The sequence below is a fragment of the Panthera tigris genome, chromosome B2 (genome assembly GCF_018350195.1).
Source record: "Panthera tigris isolate Pti1 chromosome B2, P.tigris_Pti1_mat1.1, whole genome shotgun sequence".
Classification (NCBI taxonomy): domain Eukaryota; kingdom Metazoa; phylum Chordata; class Mammalia; order Carnivora; family Felidae; genus Panthera; species Panthera tigris.
Window position 1 is genome coordinate 28217694 of NC_056664.1, and position 23284 is coordinate 28240977.

The following is a 23284-nucleotide window of genomic DNA, read 5'->3' on the forward strand; positions in this document are numbered from 1 at the left end:
CTAAAAACTTTGGAAGACTTCTAAATTCTTCTTAATTATTCTAAAAATATGCATTAATTCTTAACTCAAACTTGCTTATGTTCCTGTAAGACAGGCGCTATTCTTTTTTTTATCACACCCAATAAATTAATTAACATTGATTCAGTAATATTTAATATATAATCTCTACTTTTTACTTGCTCCCAAAATATCTTTTATATCTTTAGATGTTTTTGTTTTCTTTTAGTTTATATCCAAATTAGTTGGCATATAGTGCAACAATGATTTCAGGAGTAGATTCCTTAATGCCCCTTACCCATTTAGCCCATCCCCTCTCCCACAACTCCTCAGGTAACCCTCTGTTTGTTCTCCATATTTAAGAGTCTCTTATGTTTTGTTCCCCTCTGTTTTTATATTATTTTTGTTTCCCTTCTCTTATGTTCATCTGTTTTGTCTCTTAACGTCCTCATATGAGTGAAGTCATATATTTGTCTTTCTCTGACTGACTAATTTCGCATAGCATAATATCCTCCAGTTCCATCCATGTAGTTGCAAATGGCAAGATTTCACTCTTTTTGATTGCTGAGTAATACTCCATTGTATATATATACCACATCTTCTGTATCCATTCATCCATCAATGGACATTTGGGCTCTTTCCATACTTTGGCTATTGTTGATAGTGCTGCTATAAACATAGGGGTGCATGTGTCCCTTTGAAACAGCACACCTGTATCCCTTGGATAAATGCCTAGTAGTGCAATTGCTGGGTCATAGGGTAGTTCTATTTTTAGTTTTTTGAGGAACCTCCATACTGTTTTCCAGAGTGGCTGTACCAGCTTGCATTCCCACCAGCAGTGCAAAAGAGATCCTCTTTCTCCACAGCCTCGGCAACATCTGTTGTTGCCTGAGTTGTTACTGTTAGCCATTCTGACAGTTGTGAGGTGTATCTCATTGTGGTTTTGATTTGTATTACCCTGATGATGAGTGATGTTGAGCATTTTTTCATGTGTCGGTTGGCGATCTAGATGTCTTCTTTGGAGAAGTCTCATTTCATGTCTTTTGCCCATTTCTTCACTGGATGATTTGTTTTTTGGGTGTTGAGTTGGATAAGTTCTTTATAGATTTTGGATACTAACCCTTTATCTGATATGTCATTTTGCAAATATCTTCTCCTATTCTGTCAGTAGCCTTTTAGTTTTGCCGATTGTTTCCTTTGCTGTGCAGAAGCTTTTTATTTTGATGAGGTCCCAGTAGTTCATTTTGGCTTTTGTTTCCCTTGCCTCTGGAGACGTGTTCAGTAAGAAGTTGCTGCGGCCAAGGTCAAAGAGGTTTTTGCCTGCTTCAACCTCGAGGATTATGATGGTTTTCTGTCTTATATTTAGGTCTTTCATCCAGTTTGAGTTTATTTTTGTGTATGGTGTAAGAAAGTGGTCCAAGTTCATTCTTCTGCATGTCGCTGTCCAGTTTTCCCAGCACCACTTGCTGAAGAGACTGTCTTTATTCCATTGGATATTCTTTCCTGCTTTGTCAAAGATTAGTTGGTCATACGTTTGTGGGTCCATTTCTGGGTTCTCTATTCTGTTCCATTGATCTGAGTGTTCTTGTGCCGTACCATACTGTCTTGATGAGTACAGCTTTGTAGTATAGCTTGAGGTCTGGGATTATGATACCCCCTGGTTTGGTTTTCTTTTTCAAGATTGCTTTGGCTATTCGGGGTCTTTACTGGTTCCATACAAATTTTAGGATTGTTTATTGTAGCTCTGTGAAGAATGCTGGTGTTATTTTAAAGGGATTGAATTGAATATGTAGATTGCTTTGGGTAGTATTGACATTTTAACAATATTTGTTCTTCCTGTCCAGGAGCATGGAATCTTTTCTATTTTTTGTGTGTGTGTGTGTGTGTGTGTGTGTCTTCTCCAGTTTCTTTCATAAGTTTTCTATAGTTTTCAGTGTATAGATTTTTCACCTCTTTTTTTTTTTTTTTCAGATTTATTCCTGAGTATTTTATGGGTTTTGGTGCAGTTGTAAATGGGCTCAAACCTTGATTTCTCTTTCTGTTGCTTCATTGTTGGTGACTAGGAATGCAGCCGATTTCTGTGCATTGATTTTATATCCTGCAACTTTGCTGAATTCATGAATCAATGCTAGCAGATTTTTGGTGGAATCTTTTGGGTTTTCCATAGAGAGTATCATGTCATCTGCGAAGAGTGAATGTTTGACCTCTTCCTGGCCGATTTGGATGCCTTTTATTTCTGTTTTGTCTGATTGCAGAGGCTAAGACTTCCAATACTATGTTGAGTAACAGTGGCAAGAGTGGACATCCCTGTCTTGTTCTTGACCTTAGGGGGAAAGCTCTCAGGTTTTCCCCATTGAGGATGATATTAGCATTGGGTCGTTTATATAGGGCTTATGATCTCAAGGTATGGTCCCTCTATCCCTACTTTCTTGAGGGTTTTTATCAAGAAAGGATCCTGTATTTTGTCTAATGCTTTCTCTGCATCTATTGAGAGGATCATATGGTTCTTGTCCTATATTTTATTGATCTGATGAATCACGTTACTTGTTTTGCGGATATTGAACCAGCCCTACATCTCAGGTATAAATCCCACTTGGTCGTGGGGAATACGTTTTTTAATGTATTGTTGGATCCGGTTGGCTAATATCCTGTTGAGGATTTTTGCATCCAGGTTCATCAGGGAAATTGGTCTATAGTTCTCCTTTTTAGTGGGGTCTCTTTCTGGTTTTGGAATCAAGGTACTGCTGGCCTCATAGATAGAGTTTGGAAGTTTTCCTTCCATTTCTATTTTGGAACAGGTTCAAGAGAGTAGGTGTTTAAATGTTTGGTAGAATTCCCCTGGAAAGTCATCTGCCCTTGGACTCTTGTTTTTTTGGGAGATTTTGATTTTCAGTTTGATTTCTTTACGGGTTGTGGGTCTGTTCAAATTTTCTATTTTTTCCTGTTTCAGTTTGGTAGTATATATGTTTCTAAGAATTTGTCCATTTCCAGATTGCCCATTTTATTGGCATATAATTGCTCATAATATTCTCTTATTATTGTTTTTATTTGTGCTGTGTTGGTTTTGATGTCTACTCTTTCATTCTTTATTTTATTTACTGGGTCCTTTCCTTTTTCTTTTTGAACTGGCTACTGGTTTATCAATTTTGTTAATTCTTTCAGAGAAGCAGCTTCTTGTTTCATTGATCTGTTCCACTGTGTTTTTTTTGGTTTAAACAGCATTATTTTCTCCTCTAATCTTTATTATTTCTTGTCTTCTGCTAGTTTTGGGTTTTATTTGCTGTTCTTTTCCCAGCTCCTTAAGGCGTAAGGTTAGGTTGTGTATCTGAGATCATTTTTCCTTCTGTAGGAAGGCCTGGATTGCTATATACTTTCCTCCTGTGACCACCTTTGCTGCGTCCCAGAGGTTTTGGATTGTGGTGTTATCATTTTCATTGGCTTCTGTATACTTTTTAATTTCCTCTTTAGCTTCTTGGTTGGCCCATTCATTCTTTAGTAGGATGTTCTTTAGTCTCCAAGTATTTGTTACCTTTCCAAATTTTTTGTGGTTGATTTCGAGTTTTTTAGTGTTGTGGTCTGAAATTATGCATGGTATGATCTCAATTTTTTGTACTTCCTGAGGTCTGATTTGTGTTCCAGTATGTGGTCTATTCTGGAGAATGTTCCACGTGCACTGGAGAAGAATGTGTATTCTGCTGCTTTAGGATGAAATGTGCTGAATACATCTGTTAAGTCCATCTGGTCCAGTGTGTCATTCAAAGCCATTGTTTCCTTGTTTATTTTTTGATAAGATGATCTGTCCATTGCTGTGAGTGGGGTGTTGATGTCTCCTACTATTATGGTATTACTATCAATGAGTTTCTTTATGTTTGTGGTTAATTGATGTATATATTTGGGCGCAGCACATTGGGGGTATAAATGTTTACAATTATTAGGTCTTCTTGGTGGATAGACCCCTTAGTTATGATATAATGCCCTTCTTCATCTCTTGATACAGTCTTTATTGTAAAGTCTAGATTGTCTGATATAAGTATGGCTACTCCAGTTTTCTTTTGTTGACCATTAGCATGATAGATGGTTCTCCATCCCCTTACTTTCAATGTGAAGGTGTCTTTAGGTCTAAAGTGGGTCTCTTGTAAACAACATATCGATGGATCTTGTTTTCTTACCAATTTTGTTACCCTATGTGTTTTGATTGGAGCATTGAGTCCATTGACGTTTAGAGTGAGTACTAAAAGATATGTATTTATTGCCATTATGATGCTTGTAGAGTTGGAGTTTCTGGTGGTATTCTCTGGTCCTTTCTAATCCTTGTTGCTTTTGGTGTTTATTTATTTATTTATTTTTGTATTTGTTTATTAATTTTTTCATCTTTTCTCCCCCAAGAAAGTCCCCCTTAAAATTTCTTGCAGGACTGGTTTAGTGGTCACAAACTCATTTAATTTTTGTTTGTCTGGGAAACTTTTTATCTCTCCTTCTGTTTTGAATGACAGACTTACTGGATAAAGAATTCTTGGCTGCATATTTTTCTGATTGAGCACATTGAATATATGCTGCCACTCCTTTCTGGCCTGCCAAGTTTCTGTGGATGGGTCTGCTGCAAACCTGATCTGTTTCCCTTATAGTTTAAGGACTTTTTGTCCCTTGCTGCTTTGATGATTCTCTCCTTGCCTCAGTATTTTGTGAATTTGACTATGATATGCCTTGTTGATGATTGGTTTTTGTTGAATGTAATGGGAGTCCTGTGTGCTTCCCGGATTTTGATGTTTGTGTCTCTCCCTAGGTTAGGGATGTTTTTCGCTATGACTTGTTCACATAATCCTTCTACCCCTGTTTCTCTCTCTTCCTTTTCTGGGACCCCTATGATTCTGATGTTCCTCTCACGATTGCTCTAGTTCTTAAATTGTGCTCTTTTGCCTTGATCTCCCTCTTGTTTTCTGCTTCATTATTCTCCACAGGTTTGTCCTCTATATTGTGATTCTCTGTTCTGCCTCATCCATCCTTGCTGCTGCAGCATCCATTTGAGATTGCAGCTCCGTTATAGCATTTTTTATTTCATCCTGACTAGCTTTTACTTCTTTTATCTTCGCAGAAAGGGATTCTAATCTGTTTTTGACTCCAGCCAATATTCTTATTATTGTGATTCTAAATTCTGGTTCAGACATATTACTTTTATCTGTGTTGGTTAAGTCCCTGGCTGTCATTTCTTCCTGCTCTTTCTTTTGGAGTGAATTCCTTCGTTTCATCATTTTGAAGGGAGAAAAGGAATTAATGAGGTAGAATAAATTAAAATTAAAATAAAATTAAAAATTAAAAACAAACAAACACACACACTCTCACACAAATCAAATAAATGATGCTAGATCCTAGGTGTGTTTTGGTCTGGGTGTTGAAAGTGGCTTGATAGACTAGAGAAAAGGGGGGAAAAAAAGAAATCATTTGAGAATTTGAAAAAATGAATACACTGATGTAGACTAAAATGAAATGATGGAAGTAAACTAGAATTTGAAAAAATTTACACAAAAGTAAAAAATATAGTAAAAAAAATAAAGAAAAATATTTTTAATAAAAATTGAAAGTAAAAATGAATTTTTTTCTTTTTCTGTATTCATGAAAAAGAAAAGAAACAAAAAAAAGAAAAAGGAAGGGAAGTAAGGAATGAAGGAAGGAATGAACGAAAGAAAGAAAGGAAGAAACAAAGGAAGAAAATTGAATAGTTGGACCAGCTAACAGACTGAAATATGACTGAAATTACTTCGTTTTCCCCTAGAAGTCAAACTCTGAAGCGTTTTATAGTCCGTAAGCTAAGCAGGTGGTGAGACTTGTGTTCTTGAAGAGTGAGGTTGGCCCAGTTGGTCAGGGCTTAGTGTAATGGCTCCATTCTCCTCTAGATGGCAGTGCTAGCATACTGGGGTGGATTGTTGTGGTGCTTGTAGGTGCGTATGCGCATGCACAGGAGCGGTGAAAATGGTGTCACCCAGCTACCCAGTCTCTAGTATTGGAACTCTGTTCTCCACAATCAGCAATTGTGCACCCGTCCTTTGTCTTCAGCTTCCATCCACTACCACTTCCACACTGTCCGTGACCAAGCCCCAGGCACCACCTGCCTCCCCAGTTTTGTCTCAGATGGGGCTGCCTTCCCCGGCCCCCCACTTCTAAGGGAATGTGGCATCGACCTGCACTGCCTGTCTGCAGAGGGTCTCATCAAGCAATGGCCAGGTGCTGGCTGCACCCTGGAACGCTTGTGACACCATGCTGTTGCCAATGCCTAGACACTGTGGCCATGTGCCAGTCCACCCCAGAAAAAGTTTGTGAGAGAGTGTAACAGCAGCGCCTCAGGGATTATGGAAAATCACAACACACATATGGCACCAGGCTTCACCCGCAATGACCTTGTTTCAGTACTAGTGAATGTGGCCGTTCTCTGGGGTCTCCTGGGCCCAGGTGGCCTCACAGCCTCCACCAAATGTCCTTCCAGCAGTGGAACTGCTTCTCCCCGTGTGGCCCAAGAACCTCCTGGACCCCACTCTGTTCCTGGGGATTTGCTCTTTCCACCAGAGCACCACTAGGTATCGAGCTGCAGAGTTTTAGACTCCGTGCTCCCCCTGTTTACTGTTTTAATGGAATTTAAACCCTCTCATTTCTCCTTTCTCCTTTCTCCCTTTTTAGTTCAGTCCCTGTGGCTGTCTCCAATTTTCCACTTTCTCTCCAGCTGCTTTTGGAGAGGGGTGCTTTTCCCATATTCCGTCCCCCCCATCTCCATCCTCTCTCCATGGCTTCTCTCTCCCCAAGTTCCCCTCTCCACACCCCATTCCTGCTGAATTCTATGGTTCAGGTTGTGCAGATTGTTGTGTTAATCTTCAGATCAGTTTTCTAGGTGTGCAGGGTGGTTTAATGTTAGTTTGGCTGTATTTCATGGTCCGGAGACACACAAAAAACTCCCATGCCGTTCTGCCATCTTGGCTCCTCTCCATGTTGATTTGATATACATGTACATGTATCTTGCAACATGATTACCACCTTAGCATTAGCTAACACCTCTGTCACGTCACATAATTCCATTTCTTTTTTGTGATGAGAACATTTGAAATTTAATCTAAGCAGTTTTCAAGTATATGATATATAATTTTAACTATATTCATAATACTGTGCATTAGTTCCTTAGAATGTGTTCATCTTCTTACTGGAAATTTGTACCCTTTATCAACATCTCCCTCTTCCCCCCCACCCTCCAACCTCTGGTAACCACTATTTCTGTCTTCGTGTCTATGACTTGAGTTTTTGTTTTGTTTTGTTTTTTAAGATTCCATATGTGAGTGATACCATGTAGTATTTGTCTGTCTCTATCTGACTTATTTCACTTAAGGATGATACCCTAAAGGTCCATCCATGTTCTCCTATCTTACAATGAGGAATATTTTACTGCTATTGTCAACATGACTATGATAGTGGCAGCCACAGTGCCATTACAACAGGCTTGCTCTTGGTGCTTGGGGTGCATCTGTAACTGAGACGAACATAGTCACAGTCCAGTGAGTTGGAGTTAAGACACCCCTTGTGGGGAAAAATGACCAACTTTCAGGTCTAGAGTTGCCCAGGGCTGGTATTTGTAAGATCAGGGTTGGTTCTGCAAACTATAAGACCTAAGTCATGTTTTTCACTACAATATAGCTCATTTAGTTTTGTTTTGTGGGTACATACTGGATGTTAAAACCCCTGCTTGCTGTCTTAAAATTGGGTGTTCTTGGTGTGAGAAGGTGGAGTGAAGATGTGGATGGATTGGTATGTGGGGGAAATTGTTCTTGGGAGACTTGACGGATGTCTAACTGATGGTTTATCTGCAGTGCCACTTCATGTGTGAACAGCACCGCTGAGTTTAGTGGTTTCGTTTTTCTTGTTAGTAGCCCTAGAGAATGAAGACATTAAAATACATTTTGTGAGCTTTTGGTGATTTTATCTGCTCAAAGAAATCTTAGTTTCACTGCTTTCATTTTTTATTACTGATAGAATCATTCAGTTATCAAAGAGTTATGAACTCCCCAAATTTTATTGTGTATGCAGTAAAATTCACAATACAAAAACAGTTTATGGATAGAAGTTATTTTTTAATTAAAATTATGATTTCGCTATGCACATATTAAAATTCTCCATATCTACCTTTCTGTACAAATCGTTATTTTACAGTCTAATTTCTGCCTATTAAATTTTCACTATAAAAGATATAATGATAAGTGAATTTTTTACTTGTACTTGTTTTCATACTTTTTAGAGGAGTTAAAATTATTAGTTGGTATTTTTTTGTTACCTTTAAAATACAATGACTAAAACCTAATTTTGAGCTTTTATAGCTTTGTCCCAAATTCTTTTATTGTACACACACAAAAAAAAGTGCTTGGGAATTTAGTATCCACAACCTACCGATTAGTAATCAGCCTTTTAAAACTATTCGGTCACATTGATGTATCTTTTCATTTATGAAGCCTCAGATCACAAAGTTTATATTTTTAAATGACAAATACTTAATAATAATTGTCTTTGAAGAAAAATGTTTTAACCTTTAATCAGATTTCAGATATTCATTTAGCCACCATTATGTGGTTTGATGGGAACAAGGGAATATATTTTTTTCTCATGTTACAGAAATTTAGCATTCTGCATTAAAAGCATGTGGGGAAAATGGCTATCTTGACAAAGTTTTTATATAAGGTCTTTAAAATTTCAACAGAATTTCAACATTATTTAGATAAAACAATTATGTTACAAAGACAACTTTTAACGTGATCAGGCCACCCACAGTGTGGGCTAAAGAATATGGCATGCAAGCCACCCAGTGAGACTGAGGTCATTTTTTCATCTTTGCTTAAAGTATAGTCAGTAGACCAGATAATGTAGAAACTTTTTATGAGCAGCGATCAAATAGCCAAAAACAGTTAGTCTTTTTCTCCCCTTTCTTTGTGGTTAATTAAAAATAATTCACAAGTTGAAAAAGTTAAACTATTTTTGTCCATAGTAAATTTTGCTTTAGATAAGCAACTCTGTCATTATAGTGATTTGTATAGTTTGAAGACTTATATATATATATATATATATATATATATATATATATATATATATTATACACATAATGTCCAGTTTGTGTATAATTTGAATTAGCTGATTTAAGAAGCAAGTATTCATTAATGATATGTTATAATTTGTCATTTAAATTGCTTATGTAATTTTTGTGCCTGTTGCATGAACAGAAGATAATTTTACCAAGAAATAGGATTAGTTCTAAAATACTTCTTTTGAACAACTTTCCTGAAAGATATTTTTCTTGTTTTATTACCATATAATGCAGATATTAAATCCAGAGAATTTATCTAGTATAGTACCTAGTATCTAGTATGCCCATGCATGTGCGTGTGTGTGTATATGTGTGTTTTAACCTATTATCTGAACTAATGAAATAATCTAAGGACCCATAATTGCTATAAAATTTGGAAGAGTAGCTAAAATAAATGTAGGTTCACATCAGCAATTTTATTTGGGCCTGGTAAATATAGTTATTTTTAATATACAAAAGGACTTTGTAGGCAAAGTGGAAATGTATTTTAACAAACCATAAAAGATCTCCAATATAGCTAACTTTAAAAAAAGTCTGTTGAGTTTTAATGTAAAGCTATAATAGTAGCCTAACATGCCTAACATTTTGTTTTGTCTAAGCTTCTTTTGGTCTTTCTAAAATAGGAGCAAGTAATACTGCGGACACATTATTTCAAGAAGTATTAGGTCGAAAGGACAAGGCAGATTCCACTAGAAATGCACTCAATGTGCTTCAGCGATTTAAGTTTCTCTTCAACCTTCCTCTAAATATTGAAAGGAATATCCAAAAGGTAGAGTACATATTTATGTACCCATGGTTATGATGTCATAAATTTTAAAGAGTTATTGAGATAGTTTTTTATCGTAACCAAATGTGTTCATGATACTTTACTGACAGTCTCCAAAATGTTTCTTTATTTTAAAGGGTGATTATGATGTGGTTATTAATGATTATGAAAAGGCCAAGTCACTCTTTGGGAAAACGGAGGTGCAGGTTTTCAAGAAATGTAAGATTTGTTTATTACTTTTAGATCTTCTACTTTACTTTTACAGGAAGAATGTAGAATGCATTCTGCAGAGAAAGTTATTTGAATTTTAATTTTTGTTATATGGTGCTCTTTTTAAAATGTAAAACAGTTGCTTCAAAAATAAAATGGCTTTTCTTACCAAGATGTAGCAAAGATGAACAACCACAGCTATAGGATAAGTTAGTCTTGTACATTCTGTGCTGCTTGTTAATCATAATGCTATTAAAAAAATATTTTTTACTGGAAAGAATCAATTACAGATACTTTATAGAGATGGAAACTTAGTTTTAATCTTCTCTTTTCGGAAAAAAGATTATGTTTATGAATTCTAACCTTAAAGTGAACTAACACAATTTTTGAAATTATCTCTAATACAAGAGTTATAAAAAGTAAGAAAAGCCTAAAATGTCCTATGGTAATGCCTTATCAACTAGGAGAAATATCATAGGGCTTTATTAAATTTCTAAATGAAATCCATAAGGACTCAGAAAACTTAATTTCATTTTTTTATTGTGGTAAATTTACATGCAATGAAATGTACAAACCTTACTTACATATTACAGGTCAGTGAGTTTGACAAAATGCTCACACCCATGTAACCCACACCCAGCAAGTTTCCTTGTGCCTCTTTTTAGTCAACCCCTATCCCCCAAGGCAATCACTGTTCTACTTGCCACAATTTGATTTTAAGTCTCCATTTTCTAATCTTATATGTTCTTTCCTTCTTAAATAGATTATGCTGAAGTAGAAACACGGATTGAAACTTTAAGAGAATTACTTCTGGATAAATTGCTTGAGACACCATCAACTCTACATGACCAAAAACGTTACATAAGGTAAACCTTTTGCAAGAATTTTGACAAATCACATGTACCTTATAGTACTAGATACATCATTTGGGGGAAATTAGAGGAGACTGATGAAATGGTGAAAGGGAAGATAAATAGAAATTTAGTGGTATCCAGTATAGGACACCAAAATTCTTTTGTATACTAACAAATTTGGGAGTATTCAGGGCAAGAAAATTCTGCTTGTTTGGGGAAAGGGAAAGTGGCCTCACTGTTTAGTCATTTCTTCCTCCTGCTCAATAAGGATTTACCTAACCTAGCCGGACAGTGTGGGTGTTGCACTCTGTGGGCACCCAGAGATCACAGGCAGGGGGCTTCTTGTCTGGTTTAGAGCACAACACTGTCACATTCTGGGTGGGAAATTCTTCATGCCACAAGAGTGGGCTGTGGCTCAGTGGTATAGAAAATTCTGAAAGGTGTTAGTATTGAGAAGAAAAAATAAATAAATTTTAAAAATTGCAGGAATATGAAAAGTGATGGATACCACAGGGTATGATGAGAAGAAGGCCTTAGAAGGAAGCATTATAGCAGGGTGGTAACTGGCTGTTCCCTTTCGGTGACTTACTTGCATTCTCTTTTCAGTTTCTTGATCTGAGATGACATGATAACACAATCTACATCTTAGGGTAGTTATAAAGATAATCAAAGAATGCATTTAAGGATTTAATACAGCACCTGGCACATAAGCAGTCAATATATTACATACATATGTAATGTTTATACCAGGATTTGGAGATAAAGCATATAAATTACAAACTTTTTATATCTATGATTTAAAAGTATTAACTTTTTTTTTTGAATGTGGCCTTTATTCTCAGAATAAGCTACTTTCCAAACTTAATGCCCTCTCTCTTTAATTAGTGAAGTTTATGGAGTATTCAGTACTTATAAAATAATAGATTGACTATATATATTTATGCATTTGGCTGTTGTTACCATATGACCATTGAAAATGATTTCCAGGTATGAAAAGAAGGTCTGGCCTGAAAGCTGCTGTGTTTGCAATGGTGGTGGGGACAATGATCCACACTCAAGACTTGCATTCTTGGTGATTCAGTAGAATAGTAGCAACATGAGCCTTTGTCATTATCAGCACATTTGTGTTACTAAAGAAGAAAGGGAGAGGAGGCTTTAGCAGGGGAGTGGAGAATACTAACATTGATTACTGCCACTACCTGGAGTCTGTAGTACCCCTGGGCATCATGCTAGATGCACTATGTACATAAATTCTAATCCTGATAGTTACCTTGTGGAGGCATTTGTCTGATACCCGTTGTATATAGATCAGGAAATTGAACCTCAGACTTCATTCTTGGCTCAGTGCACACGGCTAGCAGTAGGATTCCTCTGTTTGTCTGCTTTCAAAGCTTATCTTTGCTTTTCTCTAAGCTGTCTTCATATAGGAAAGAATGTATTTGGGGGATTTTTCTGACTTGTAGAATAATGGAAATCTAAAGCTAGAAATAAACTATATATATGTTAGTTCTCCATCTGCTTTTTTTTTTTTTTTTCCTTTACATGTAAAGAAAAGCTCCAGGAAGGTTAATCCTCTTGTCCAGGGATATACAGCTGGTTAGTGTCTTGTTGTCTGTGTTCCACCATGCTACTTAATTTTGCTTTGTATTTATATTTATGCTATTAAATTTGCCAATAGTAATATGTTAAACCTTATTGAATGTACAGTGTCTTTATATAGTGAATTCCCATTTATCTACATAATGTGTAGTTCTTGTAACTAGTTAATCTATTGAATATTATTTTAAAGATGGTAGGTGTTAAAAAAGATTTTTTTTTAAATGGCCTGTTTAGGTGCTTTTTTTCCTGTCATTTAAAAGGGGAAAAGAATAAGAATGTTAACAAAAATATCAAGTAGTTTACTTATTTTGTAATAATTATTTTTGATGCTTTGAGAAGACACTGAACAATTAATCCTCCCCTTTTTAAATTAAGTTTTTAGTTATTAATAAATAGGAAAAATAACATCACAACCAGGTCAAGTATCTATTGGACTTGGGAATCTATGATGATAGGTACTGTGAACATCAAGAGGGGATGGAGAGGGCTTTATCATCAGCAAAGCATGTCTTTATTAGTTCTCTTACATATTCGGAAGTTTTGCATGGTGTGATTAAAAATCAGATTACTTTTGTATTTCATTTTTGTTCACTATTTTGTATAATTAAAAACTTTTGATTATTTTCACTCTTCTTATTTTGTCTTGATTCTAGTAGCTTTAGTGAGAAGCAAAGTTATGTCATATATACTTCTTTCCATATGAATGTGATCTTATTCCTGGTAATTGTTAAAAATCATGTTAGAATATGGCTAAAAATTTTAATTCTTTAATTTTAAAATACTGAGGCTGTGCTCATAATTAGCATTCTTTACCCCTCTAAAAAAGCTGTTGTGTTCTTTGATACACAGTTTTAGAAGAAATAGTAGTTAACATGTGGCATGTTTTAAACAACGATCTTTGAAATGAAATACAGTTGAGTGTTAAAACAGTGTGGGGGTTGGAGCACCAACCGTCTGCCCAGTCGAAAATCCATGTATAACTTGACTCCCCTGAAACTTAACTACTTACAGCCTAATGTTGACCGGAAGCCTTATCGGTGACGTGAATAGCCGATTAACACATTTTGCGTGTTATATACTCTATTCTTACAATAAAATAAGCCAAAGAAAATGTTATTGAGAGAATCATAAGGACGATAAAATACATTTATGGTACAGTACTTAAAAGATCTTTGTATAAGTGGACCTACACGGTTCAAACTTGTGTTTTGAAAGGTTAGTTGTACTTATTGTTTACTACTAAAAGAAAAGAAGAAATTTATTCAATTAAGTCATGTAAGCAAGGAAAAGCCTACCACAGATTATACTTTTGAACTGCAACACTATAGAATTTATGAGAGAACACATTTATCTTTATATCACATTTAATGTAATACCCACTAATAAGATGCTGTAAAGGATTATTAGTAAATTTTGCAAGGACCTAGGCAACATACTAAAGGAACTTATAATTTTAAAAGTTATTAAGCGAAAGAGCATATTGATTTCTCTTGCTGTATTGAGCTCTTGTAATGGACCCTTTGTATTCCTATTCAGTAGTTTAAAAATTAAAAGGAAGCAGCTTTCCTAAAAGAGTATTCCTATATTTTACCACTGACACTAAATCTGAGGATGTTATATGAGTGAAAGTGTTAGGAAAAAGTATTGTAGAAGTATTCGGAGGCAAAACAAACCTACCTAAGGAGAATGCTAAGACAAATTATCCCCAACAAGAAAGAATAAAATTATGTTTTTTGAAAAGAAATGACATAGTGTACTATTTGTCATTTTATATTACAGATGAACAAAGAGGAGAAAGCTTTGTGTGAGTGGAAGAACCAGATTATGTTGAAATATTTATGCCGGACTAAATGTATTTTGTTAGATTGTAGTTTTATTTTTGGGTGCTGTTAATTGATTTGTGCCTTTCTCAACACAGACATAGCCTATTTGCAGTCTGTAAATAGACGGTCAAGGAGAGGGAAAAGGGCCAGCTCTTCGGCTTACTTTGAAGCAGTGCTGTACAGTGTGAGCTACATTGTTTAAAGGGCCCTTTTGCAGGATGATCCTAGGCTCTGCTCAGAGCCCAGGCTATCTGCATTAGCTTGTGAGGGTCAGGGTGGATAGTTCCTCAATGTGATTGATGTCAGATGTCTCAACATTTTATTTATTGCTTATTACAAAATGTTTCTCCTCTAATTAGCTGCTAATTGAGATATCGGTGAGTTAGGAAATATCTAGTACTAGAGGAACGTGGAAGAGAAGCATCTGGTGTATCCCTCAGTGATTAGGATAGAGTCACAGCTTGTAACCATTAATTAAAATTTATCATTGAACAAAATTCTTTAACCTCAAGACAATAGTTAGCTTATGGTTTAAAAATAATTTCAAGACAATAAATTCAGCTTTTGGAGTTGCTTTAATTGGATTTAACTTACTGCAGTAGTCCCCACCTTGTCTGCAGTTTCAGTTGCATGATTTCAGTTACCTGCAGTCAACTATGATCTGGAAGCATTCATCCTTCTGAAGTGTAGTCAGAAGGCCAGTAGTAGCTCAGTGCTACATCTCAGTGCCTACATCATTCCTCACACTTCATTTCCTCTTGTAGGCATTTTGTCATTTCACATCACAAGAAGGGTGAGTATAGTAAGATATTTTGAGAGAGAGCGACACTGCATTCACATAACTTTTATTATAGTATATTGTTATAATTGTCCTATTTTTATCAGTTATTGTTGTTAATCTTTTACTGTGCCCAGTTTATAAGTTAAACTTTGTCACATATATGATGACAAAACATACTATACCTATAGGGTTCAGTACTGTCTGTGGTTTCAAGCATTTCAAGCATCCTCCTCAGGGTCTTGGATCATATTCCCCCTTTGGATAAGGGGTGACTACTGGATGTTTATATATTTTGTGATAGCCGAGGGCCAAATCTGGAATTTGTCAGAAATTTTTCAAATGAAATGCATTTCAATTGTCATTCTGCGTTTGGATGTTTTATTGTACAAAGAAGATGTTAAATATTTGAAACTATTTAGAAACTAAGAAAAATGCCCATCTATACTACATTTTGTAGAGAAGTGTTTTCTCAAACAGTCATGAAAGTAGAGTTCAGACTTTGGAGGTTAAGTGTTGTCACCGAATCTCTTCATGTAATAAAATAGCCTATTAGGATGTATAGAAAATGGTGTCACACTGCCATCTAGAGGCCATATTTCAGAACAGAAAGGAATAAAAAAGCAATTGAAATCAAAAGAATATTCACTAGGTGTCCTCTGCTGGCTCCCACTTGTGTTTTTTATAATGGTTGAGAACTAAGTATGGAAACACTCTGTGAACTAAATATAAATATAAATTTAAGTTCTAAGGTTTTAGGATTATTGCAAGCTGTAAATTTGTCTTCTCGGTTGTTTTTGTATAAAGTCCTAATTTTTAAAAAATACAGTTTTATTGTTTATTTTTGCATGAAAAGAAATTTGAATATATTTCATTTAGAATGAACTATTAAAAGAGTTCCTGGGTGGCTCAGTTGGTTAAGCGTCCAAGGCTCAGGTCATGATTTTTGGCTCATGGTTCGTGAGTTTGAACCCCACTCGGGCTCTGTGCTGATGGTGCAGAGCCTGCTCAGGATTCTCTCTCTGCTCCTCTCTCTCTCACTCTCTCTCTCTCTCAATAAACAAACAAACAAACTTAAAAATTTTGAAGACTAATGTTAACAGGTGCTTTTACCATTTGATAAAATTTTAGTTTTTTTTTTTTTTTTTTTTTTTTTTTTTTAGTGTTTATTTTTGAGAGCGAGCATGAACCGGGTAGGGTCGGAGAGAGAGAGAGAAAGAGAGAGGGAGACAGAGAATCCAAAGACAACTCCACTCTGTCAGTAGAACCAGATGTGGCATGTGAACTCAAAAACTGTGAGATCATGACCTGAGCCAAAGTCAGATGCTTAACCGACTGAGCCACCTGGGCCCCCCTTATAAATTTTCAGGTTTTCTTAAAAAAAGTAATGATTTAAAAGAAAAATGCTAGCTTTCCTTTTATCCTTATTTATGGCTGTACAGAGGAAGCCTACTTGGTTAAACTTGGCCTTGTTTTTTCAGGTACCTGTCTGACATTCATGCACCAGGTGACCCTGCTTGGCAATGTATTGGTGCCCAACACAGATGGATCCTTCAGCTCATGCACAGCTGCAAAGAGGGCTATATACAAGATTTGAAAGGCAAGCCTGCTTCTCTTCTAGTGCCTTATGCCATTCCTTATTGTCATGCCATTCCTTATTGTCAGTTTAATATTTGGAAATGCTTAATGATTAAGGGAATGATTAATTTTCTTGATATTTGTGCCTGGTTTTTGTTTTGTTTTGGTTTGGTTTTGGTTTTGCTCCTGGTTTAGCATTATACCTGAGTGATTAACAAAACGGGAGGGAAGGGAGAAAATTCTTGATTATGCCTATATTTATGGTTGGCACCCAGTATTGATAAAGGTTTGGTTTCGGGAATAAACTTTTATGGGAAGCAACATGTTACTGTAGAAATATTAGTCTTTAATAAATGGTAGGAGTCCACTCACTATTCATCAAATATACGTTGAACCCCGCTATGTGCCAAGTACTATGCCAAGTACAGATGGTGTTAAACTAACAAAAGATGAAATTATTGACAAGTAATATAAAGAAAAATCATAATATTTTGCGGGAGGAGAACGGAGGAGAATACGTTAGATGGCCATTTTTTTCTGAAAAAAAGAAACATTTAGAAAGGCCCTGGGGTAAATTTTAAAGGAAGAAGTCACAGCTGCATTCACATTCGGGTTTATCAACTTTTATTTGTTTAATTCTATCATTCCACAGATATTGGATATATTCAGTTCCTGCTGTGTGTTGGCCACTATTGGGTGCTAAGGATATAACGGTCAGTGTGGCAGACAGGGGCCTGGCTCACATGAGACTTATAAAATAGCAGGGGGATATGGACAGGGAAAGTAGAAAGGACTAGTAGAATACAGTGTTACTTTCTAAGCCTGGGAAGTTCCTAGTGCCATGGTAGTAGCACTTAAGAACAGCATTCAAGGGGCGCCTGGGTGGCTCAGTCGGTTAAGCGTCCGACTTCAGCTCAGGTCACGATCTTGCAGTCTGCGAGTTCGAGCCCCGCGTCGGGCTCTGGGCTGATGGCTCAGAGCCTGGAGCTTGCTTCCGATTCTGTGTCTCCCTCTCTCTCTGCCCCTCCCCCGTTCATGCTGTGTCTCTCTCTGTCTCAAAAATAAATAAACGTTAAAAAAAAAAAAAAACCGCATTCAAATCAGAGTTTTGAGGTCACAGTGACATTCCAAAATCTGAAGGAAATAACACTTGTTTTGAGATCGGAATGATATATGTATGGGCCAGTTGAAATAGAGGAGGAGAAGAGGAAAGACCACTCCAGGAAGAGAAAATAGAATGTGCACAGGACTTCAAGCAAGAGAAGGCCAGTGAATTCTCTGTGGCTGGAGCTTAGTGCACAATCAAAATGGCAAGAGTAGGGGCCAGAGTTAGGAGGTGCCAAGGCTTATATGGACTTTGTTAGCCACTTCAAGGGGTTTGGACTTGATCTAGAGGACATTGGGCTGACAGTTACAGGTCTGAAGTCTGAAGCAGGGGAAAGACCCACTGAGACTTAGTATTTGAAAGACTCCTTTGGCTTCCATGTAGTGAATGGATGAGAGGGAGCAAGACTGAACAGCAAAGCTCGTTACGAGGCTGCTACATTGATTCAGGCATCTTGCCTCACATGGACGTGGTGGATATGGAGAAAGAGATACAAGAGCTGTTCAGAAACTGGAAGTGATAAGACTTGGTGATTGAAGAATGAGGAAGAAGAAGGGGTCAAAGGTCACTCCCAGATATCTGATTTCAACAACTAGTTAGGACAATGGCACCGTTGAGTTAGGGAGCATAGAAGAAAAAACTTATTTTTTTTTCTTTTGTTTGGGAAGATTGATTTGGAGTTGTCTGACATACAAGGGAAGATATCCAATAGGTAGTTTGGATTTACAGAACAAGAGATTTGGATGTGATCTGTGTGTAGGTGGCCCCTGGGAGTTGATGCATTCACCCAAGAAGAGGAAAAAAGGAGAAAATTTCAGGCAGAAATCTGGGACACAATGTTTACAGGGCTGATAGAAGAGACAAAGAGGGAGTGGTCTGCTGGGGTAGGAGGAAAGCAGGGCGTTTAATGTCATGACATCACAGAGGAGTGATCAGCAAGTTGTTTTAAGATGAAGAATAAGATGAAAAGATGTCTTTTAGATTTAGCACTGAGGCTATTGTTGGTGACCTCGGTAAATGTAGTTTCAGTGGCATGAGATGCCAAATAGATTATATAAATGTAAAAATAAATGAGACATAGTGATACTTACATGGCAAGGTTTCCAGGAGGAATAAGTGAAGTAACATAAAAACAGTCCTGGGACAGAAGGAAGTATAATAGAGAGGTCACAATTATTTGTTTATAGCATCATTTTGTCATGAATTACTTGGCTTGGTTTTGAGTACTTCCCAGCTGTAATTTTGTTCTATTCTAGGTATTTAGGAAAACCCAGATATCGCTTTATTGATGCCACATGAAAATTCCTATTAATGTCATTAATTACTTTAAAGTTTTAGCAGGTAAAAATGACCTCAAATTATATACACAGTCTGTATGTAGTCTTTAGGGATATTTAAAAGGCCTTACACATTTGTTTATTGGGTGTACTTTATTAGCCAGGACTTTCAACATTGACTTCCCATCACAATTTCCTGGATCTTTTTAAAGACTGTCAATTCCTGACCTCTACTTTATTCCTACTGATTATTTTAGAATCTCTAAGTCTGGGCATCAGTATATTTTTTTAATGCTCTCAGATGATTCAGGAATAGCCTGGATTGAATCTGTGCACTACGTGCTGTGCTAGGGACTGGAAATACAGTGGTGAGCAAGGCGACATGGTCTCTGACCTCTTAGAGCTTGTAGCCTAGTGGGAGAGATATATATTTTTAAAAGCCACATATATAATTGTGAAAAACATCATAAAGTAGGGAGTATAAAATTCTACTTCAGTCTATTGAGGGGGAGGTCCAAGGAAGTTTCTAAAGGAGATGATATTTCCATTGAGTCTAAATGATAAATATCAGTTATCCAGATAAAGAAGTGTAGAGTAGCCCAGATTCCTAGGAGGGCTCAATATTGTCACCCTATTCCCCAATCCACTAAATGGTTAATAAGTAACAGTGATTAACATATATCTCCAGATTCAAAGAGGATATGTGGTCTAACTAAGGATTTTCCTACTTATAAGAGACATCTGATTGTGTAATTTGGTTATGAAAATATTTGAATTTTTGGGATATGTGTAATTTATAAAGACAACATGTAGACTATTTGAAATTGGAAATGTACCATGAAATTTCACTTATCTGAACACCTGATAACACATATTGTTATGTCCATACCTGAAATATCTTATAACCAGTATTCCATTGCTAAAGGTCTGAATCTTTCTTTAAGATAAATGGAGACACACTTTTACCTGATGGATTCCTTCCCTGTCATCTTGATGTTATGTATCGCCATATGTATTTATCTAGAACTGGTTAAAATCAGTATGTCTGAAAAAAAATGATGATAGCTTATGTGTAACTGGAGCCGTACCTTTTAAATTCACTGACCAAAGTTATTGCAGATCACTTGTACTCATGAAATAATGAAAAGAATGTACGTTAAATAGATCCATTTGTTAGTGATGAGCTCTACCTAAATTTATTTTCATAAGTTGGTCTTTTTGATTAGGAAGTAAAAACATAAGAATTTATAAGTTACTCCACAGATTTTATAACCATACAAGGTAAATTTCCTAAATATATTATTAGTCACATATTTATAGGTTATATTTTAATTTTTGTCTTTCAAAAGAACATGCTTAACTGCACTCTTTTTTTCTTTCTAATTTTTTAAAAATTTATTTATTTTTGAGAGAAAGAGCATGAGCCAGGGAGGGGCAGAGAGGGAGACAGACTCTGAAGCAGGTTCCAGGCTCTGAGCTGTCAGCACGGAGCCTGATGCAGGACTCAAACCCATGAATGACAAGATCATGACCTGAGTCGAAGTCGGTTGCTTAACTGACTGAGCCACCCAGGTGCCCCTTAACTGCCCTCTTTTATTGTCAGCAAATACGACTAATAAAAACAACATAGATAATCCTAACATGGAAGAGCCTTTTACTTGGAAAATTGATGTGTTCCTTGAGCTCATATCAGGATGAGTTTTTATGATTTTATTTGCAGAATTCCAAACATACTTAAAAGCAGAAAGTGTGATAAAATAACCTCCAGTGTACCTAACCTAGTTTCAGCAGTTACCAATTCATAGCCAGTCTTACTGTATCTGTACTCTTACCTGTTTTTTACCTCCCCTCACCCTGAATTATTTTTGAAGCAGGTCGTATTCATTCATAATAATTTCAGTATGTAAGTTTCTGAGATAAAAATTCCTTTTAAAAACTGTAACCAAAACACCATTATCATTACTTAAAAGTTATTAATAACTTCTTAATATCAAATATTTAGTCTTCAAAATTCAGAATCAGTTTGATGTATCTAAGTACACTGATACCCTACCCTTTTAACTTACACTCAATGCAAAGGCAAAGGACATGAAATGTGGCATAGATATAGACTGAACATGTGTTTCCTAAAATGGAAAAACTAGCCATTAGTAAAATATGGCCCACAGGCCCATTTCTGTTCTGGTTGCTCTTATTAATGCATGTATATGTCATTGGACACATGTTAGCTCTTATATACACATAATACACATTTACTACATTCACACAGATGTAATCATATATAGTATAGGTGTATGTATGTGTGGATGTGTTTATATAAAATATATGTCTTAATTAGAAGTGTGCTGGGAATAAGCTGTTTGTTCATGATGTACTCTCAGTTGATATTTGAGTGTCTAAATGTATAAGTGTAAGGTAATATGGGGGAGGTCTCCTAAATATCATTTGGATTTTTTATTGGCTATCTTCTCATTGTTATGTCATTTTAGAAATGTAAAAAACCTGGGATAGTGTCTAGTTCAATTGATGACTTTATGTCTATTGTGCATGTGAAGGCGGTATCTCAGAGAGTGACAACCCAGCTTCCCCTTGTCCTGAATAGGGGTGGAAGTAGTGAGCGGTTCAGATTTCTCCCCATTCCACCAGACTCTACTCCTTCTGGACCAGTGAGGTAGGACAGCAGGTTCTCTGTATTCTATTGTAGGAGCAAATATTTCATCAAACAGGATTTCTGAACATGATGATCATGATGATGACAGTGCCTATATTTCATCTGGCACTTCATTATGAAGTTTCATTGCTTTTATGCAGGTATTCCCAGCATACTGTTTTCAAAATGAAACCTTATTGCATTCTAAATCTAAAGAATGAATTGTAAGTTCCTCTATTATAATATCTGTACTTTGACTTTTAACGCTGGATAAGATAAATGGTTGTAATTGTTTAAACCCCTAGGCAAAGAACAGTAGTCAAGAACGGAGACAGTCCTGTGAAATAAAATACAATTTTAAATAGATAGACTATACGTATTTCAGACAGGAAAAGGTTTCTTAATGTCTTTTTAAGTTGGTCTTTATGCATTAATTTAAGAAATCTAACATATTTTTTTTTCAAGTCTTAAAGCCTTTACATAGTGGTTTAAGGAAAAAAAATGTTAATTATATTTAGTCTTGTGGTCTTCAGAGAAAATTTCATAAGCAAAGATGGTGATAGATTTTCAGAGACAGCAATCCTATATTAAAAAAGCCACCTTTTTCCAAGAAGGATTCTTTTGTATAGCAGAGCTATTCTTTTGTTAGCAGAGCTAGGTCATAATATTGATATTCTTAGGGACACTGCATTAGACCTTTCTCTGAATTCTTATTTTTATAATAATAACAACATAGGTTGGACTTAGTGGATGGTGTCTTCCAGATTATAAACACACAGAACAAGAGATTACCATTGTACCTTAAACATGCTTTGACATTTATCCCCAAATATTCTTCATTGCGTTTCTATGACCTACCTCTATAGCGCAAATTTGACTTTTGGCTTTTCTAAGGGGAGACACAAGGGAAAAAACATAGGGAATAGGCATAAAGATTAATATTTTTAAAACTCATCCTAGCTTAAATACTAAAGGAAGAGTTTGATTGTTCCCCCCCCCCCGCCAGCCTAAACTGTTTAACCATTTTGCTACTGTTCCCCTACATTCACAGCAGCTTTATGTCCTGAATTGTTGTACAGAAAACTTTTACCACCTTATAAGAAGTGTCATTCCTCTCTTAAAATTCCTGTGAAACAGGTCCAAAATTAGACTAAGTCTTCAGGTTTCCTGTCAGGAAAAGCCTTTGGTTAGCCCCCTACTGACATTCTCAAACAGGATTTTTAAAGGTAGCCTTCAAAGGTGTTTTTTTCTTTGTTCTGAAAATGAATTTAACTCTTAAAATATATGCCGGCGATATCTAATAACTCAAGGGGAAAGGTATCAGCCTACTCATAGAGTAATTATTCCCTTCTTTCAGGTATGTATTTAATTAGGACTTCCCCCAAAGGATGTATTTGAGTATGGGCATAATCAGGGGCATTTAGAATAGGAGCAATAGCTTAAGTAAGCAGCAGATTCTTTAAAATAGTCACACAACAGAAGAAAATACATTTATATGTGGCTCAGGTTCTCTTTGAAAACTTTGAGATGATATGTCATAC

The 23284-nt window shown here is 36.1% G+C and overlaps 1 protein-coding gene and 1 long non-coding RNA gene across 6 annotated transcripts in view; one reads left to right on the forward strand and one right to left on the reverse strand.

The window, feature by feature from the left end:
• EXOC2 (exocyst complex component 2) overlaps positions 1 to 23284 on the forward strand; it is a 279312-nt gene that overhangs the window by 94169 nt on the left and 161859 nt on the right. For all 5 annotated transcript variants that reach the window (XM_042985868.1, XM_007073170.3, XM_042985869.1 and 2 more), the window contains 4 exons: positions 9727 to 9872; positions 10007 to 10088; positions 10843 to 10945; positions 16615 to 16733. In XM_042985868.1, coding sequence (XP_042841802.1) covers positions 9727 to 9872; positions 10007 to 10088; positions 10843 to 10945; positions 16615 to 16733 — 450 coding nt within the window. The remainder of the gene's footprint in view (positions 1 to 9726; positions 9873 to 10006; positions 10089 to 10842; positions 10946 to 16614; positions 16734 to 23284) is intronic.
• On the reverse strand, positions 17738 to 22662 carry LOC122238579. Its single transcript, XR_006217537.1, has 4 exons — positions 22602 to 22662; positions 20060 to 20138; positions 18908 to 18954; positions 17738 to 17761 (listed from the first exon to the last, which is right to left on the reverse strand). It is a non-coding gene; the product is annotated as an uncharacterized LOC122238579 (long non-coding RNA).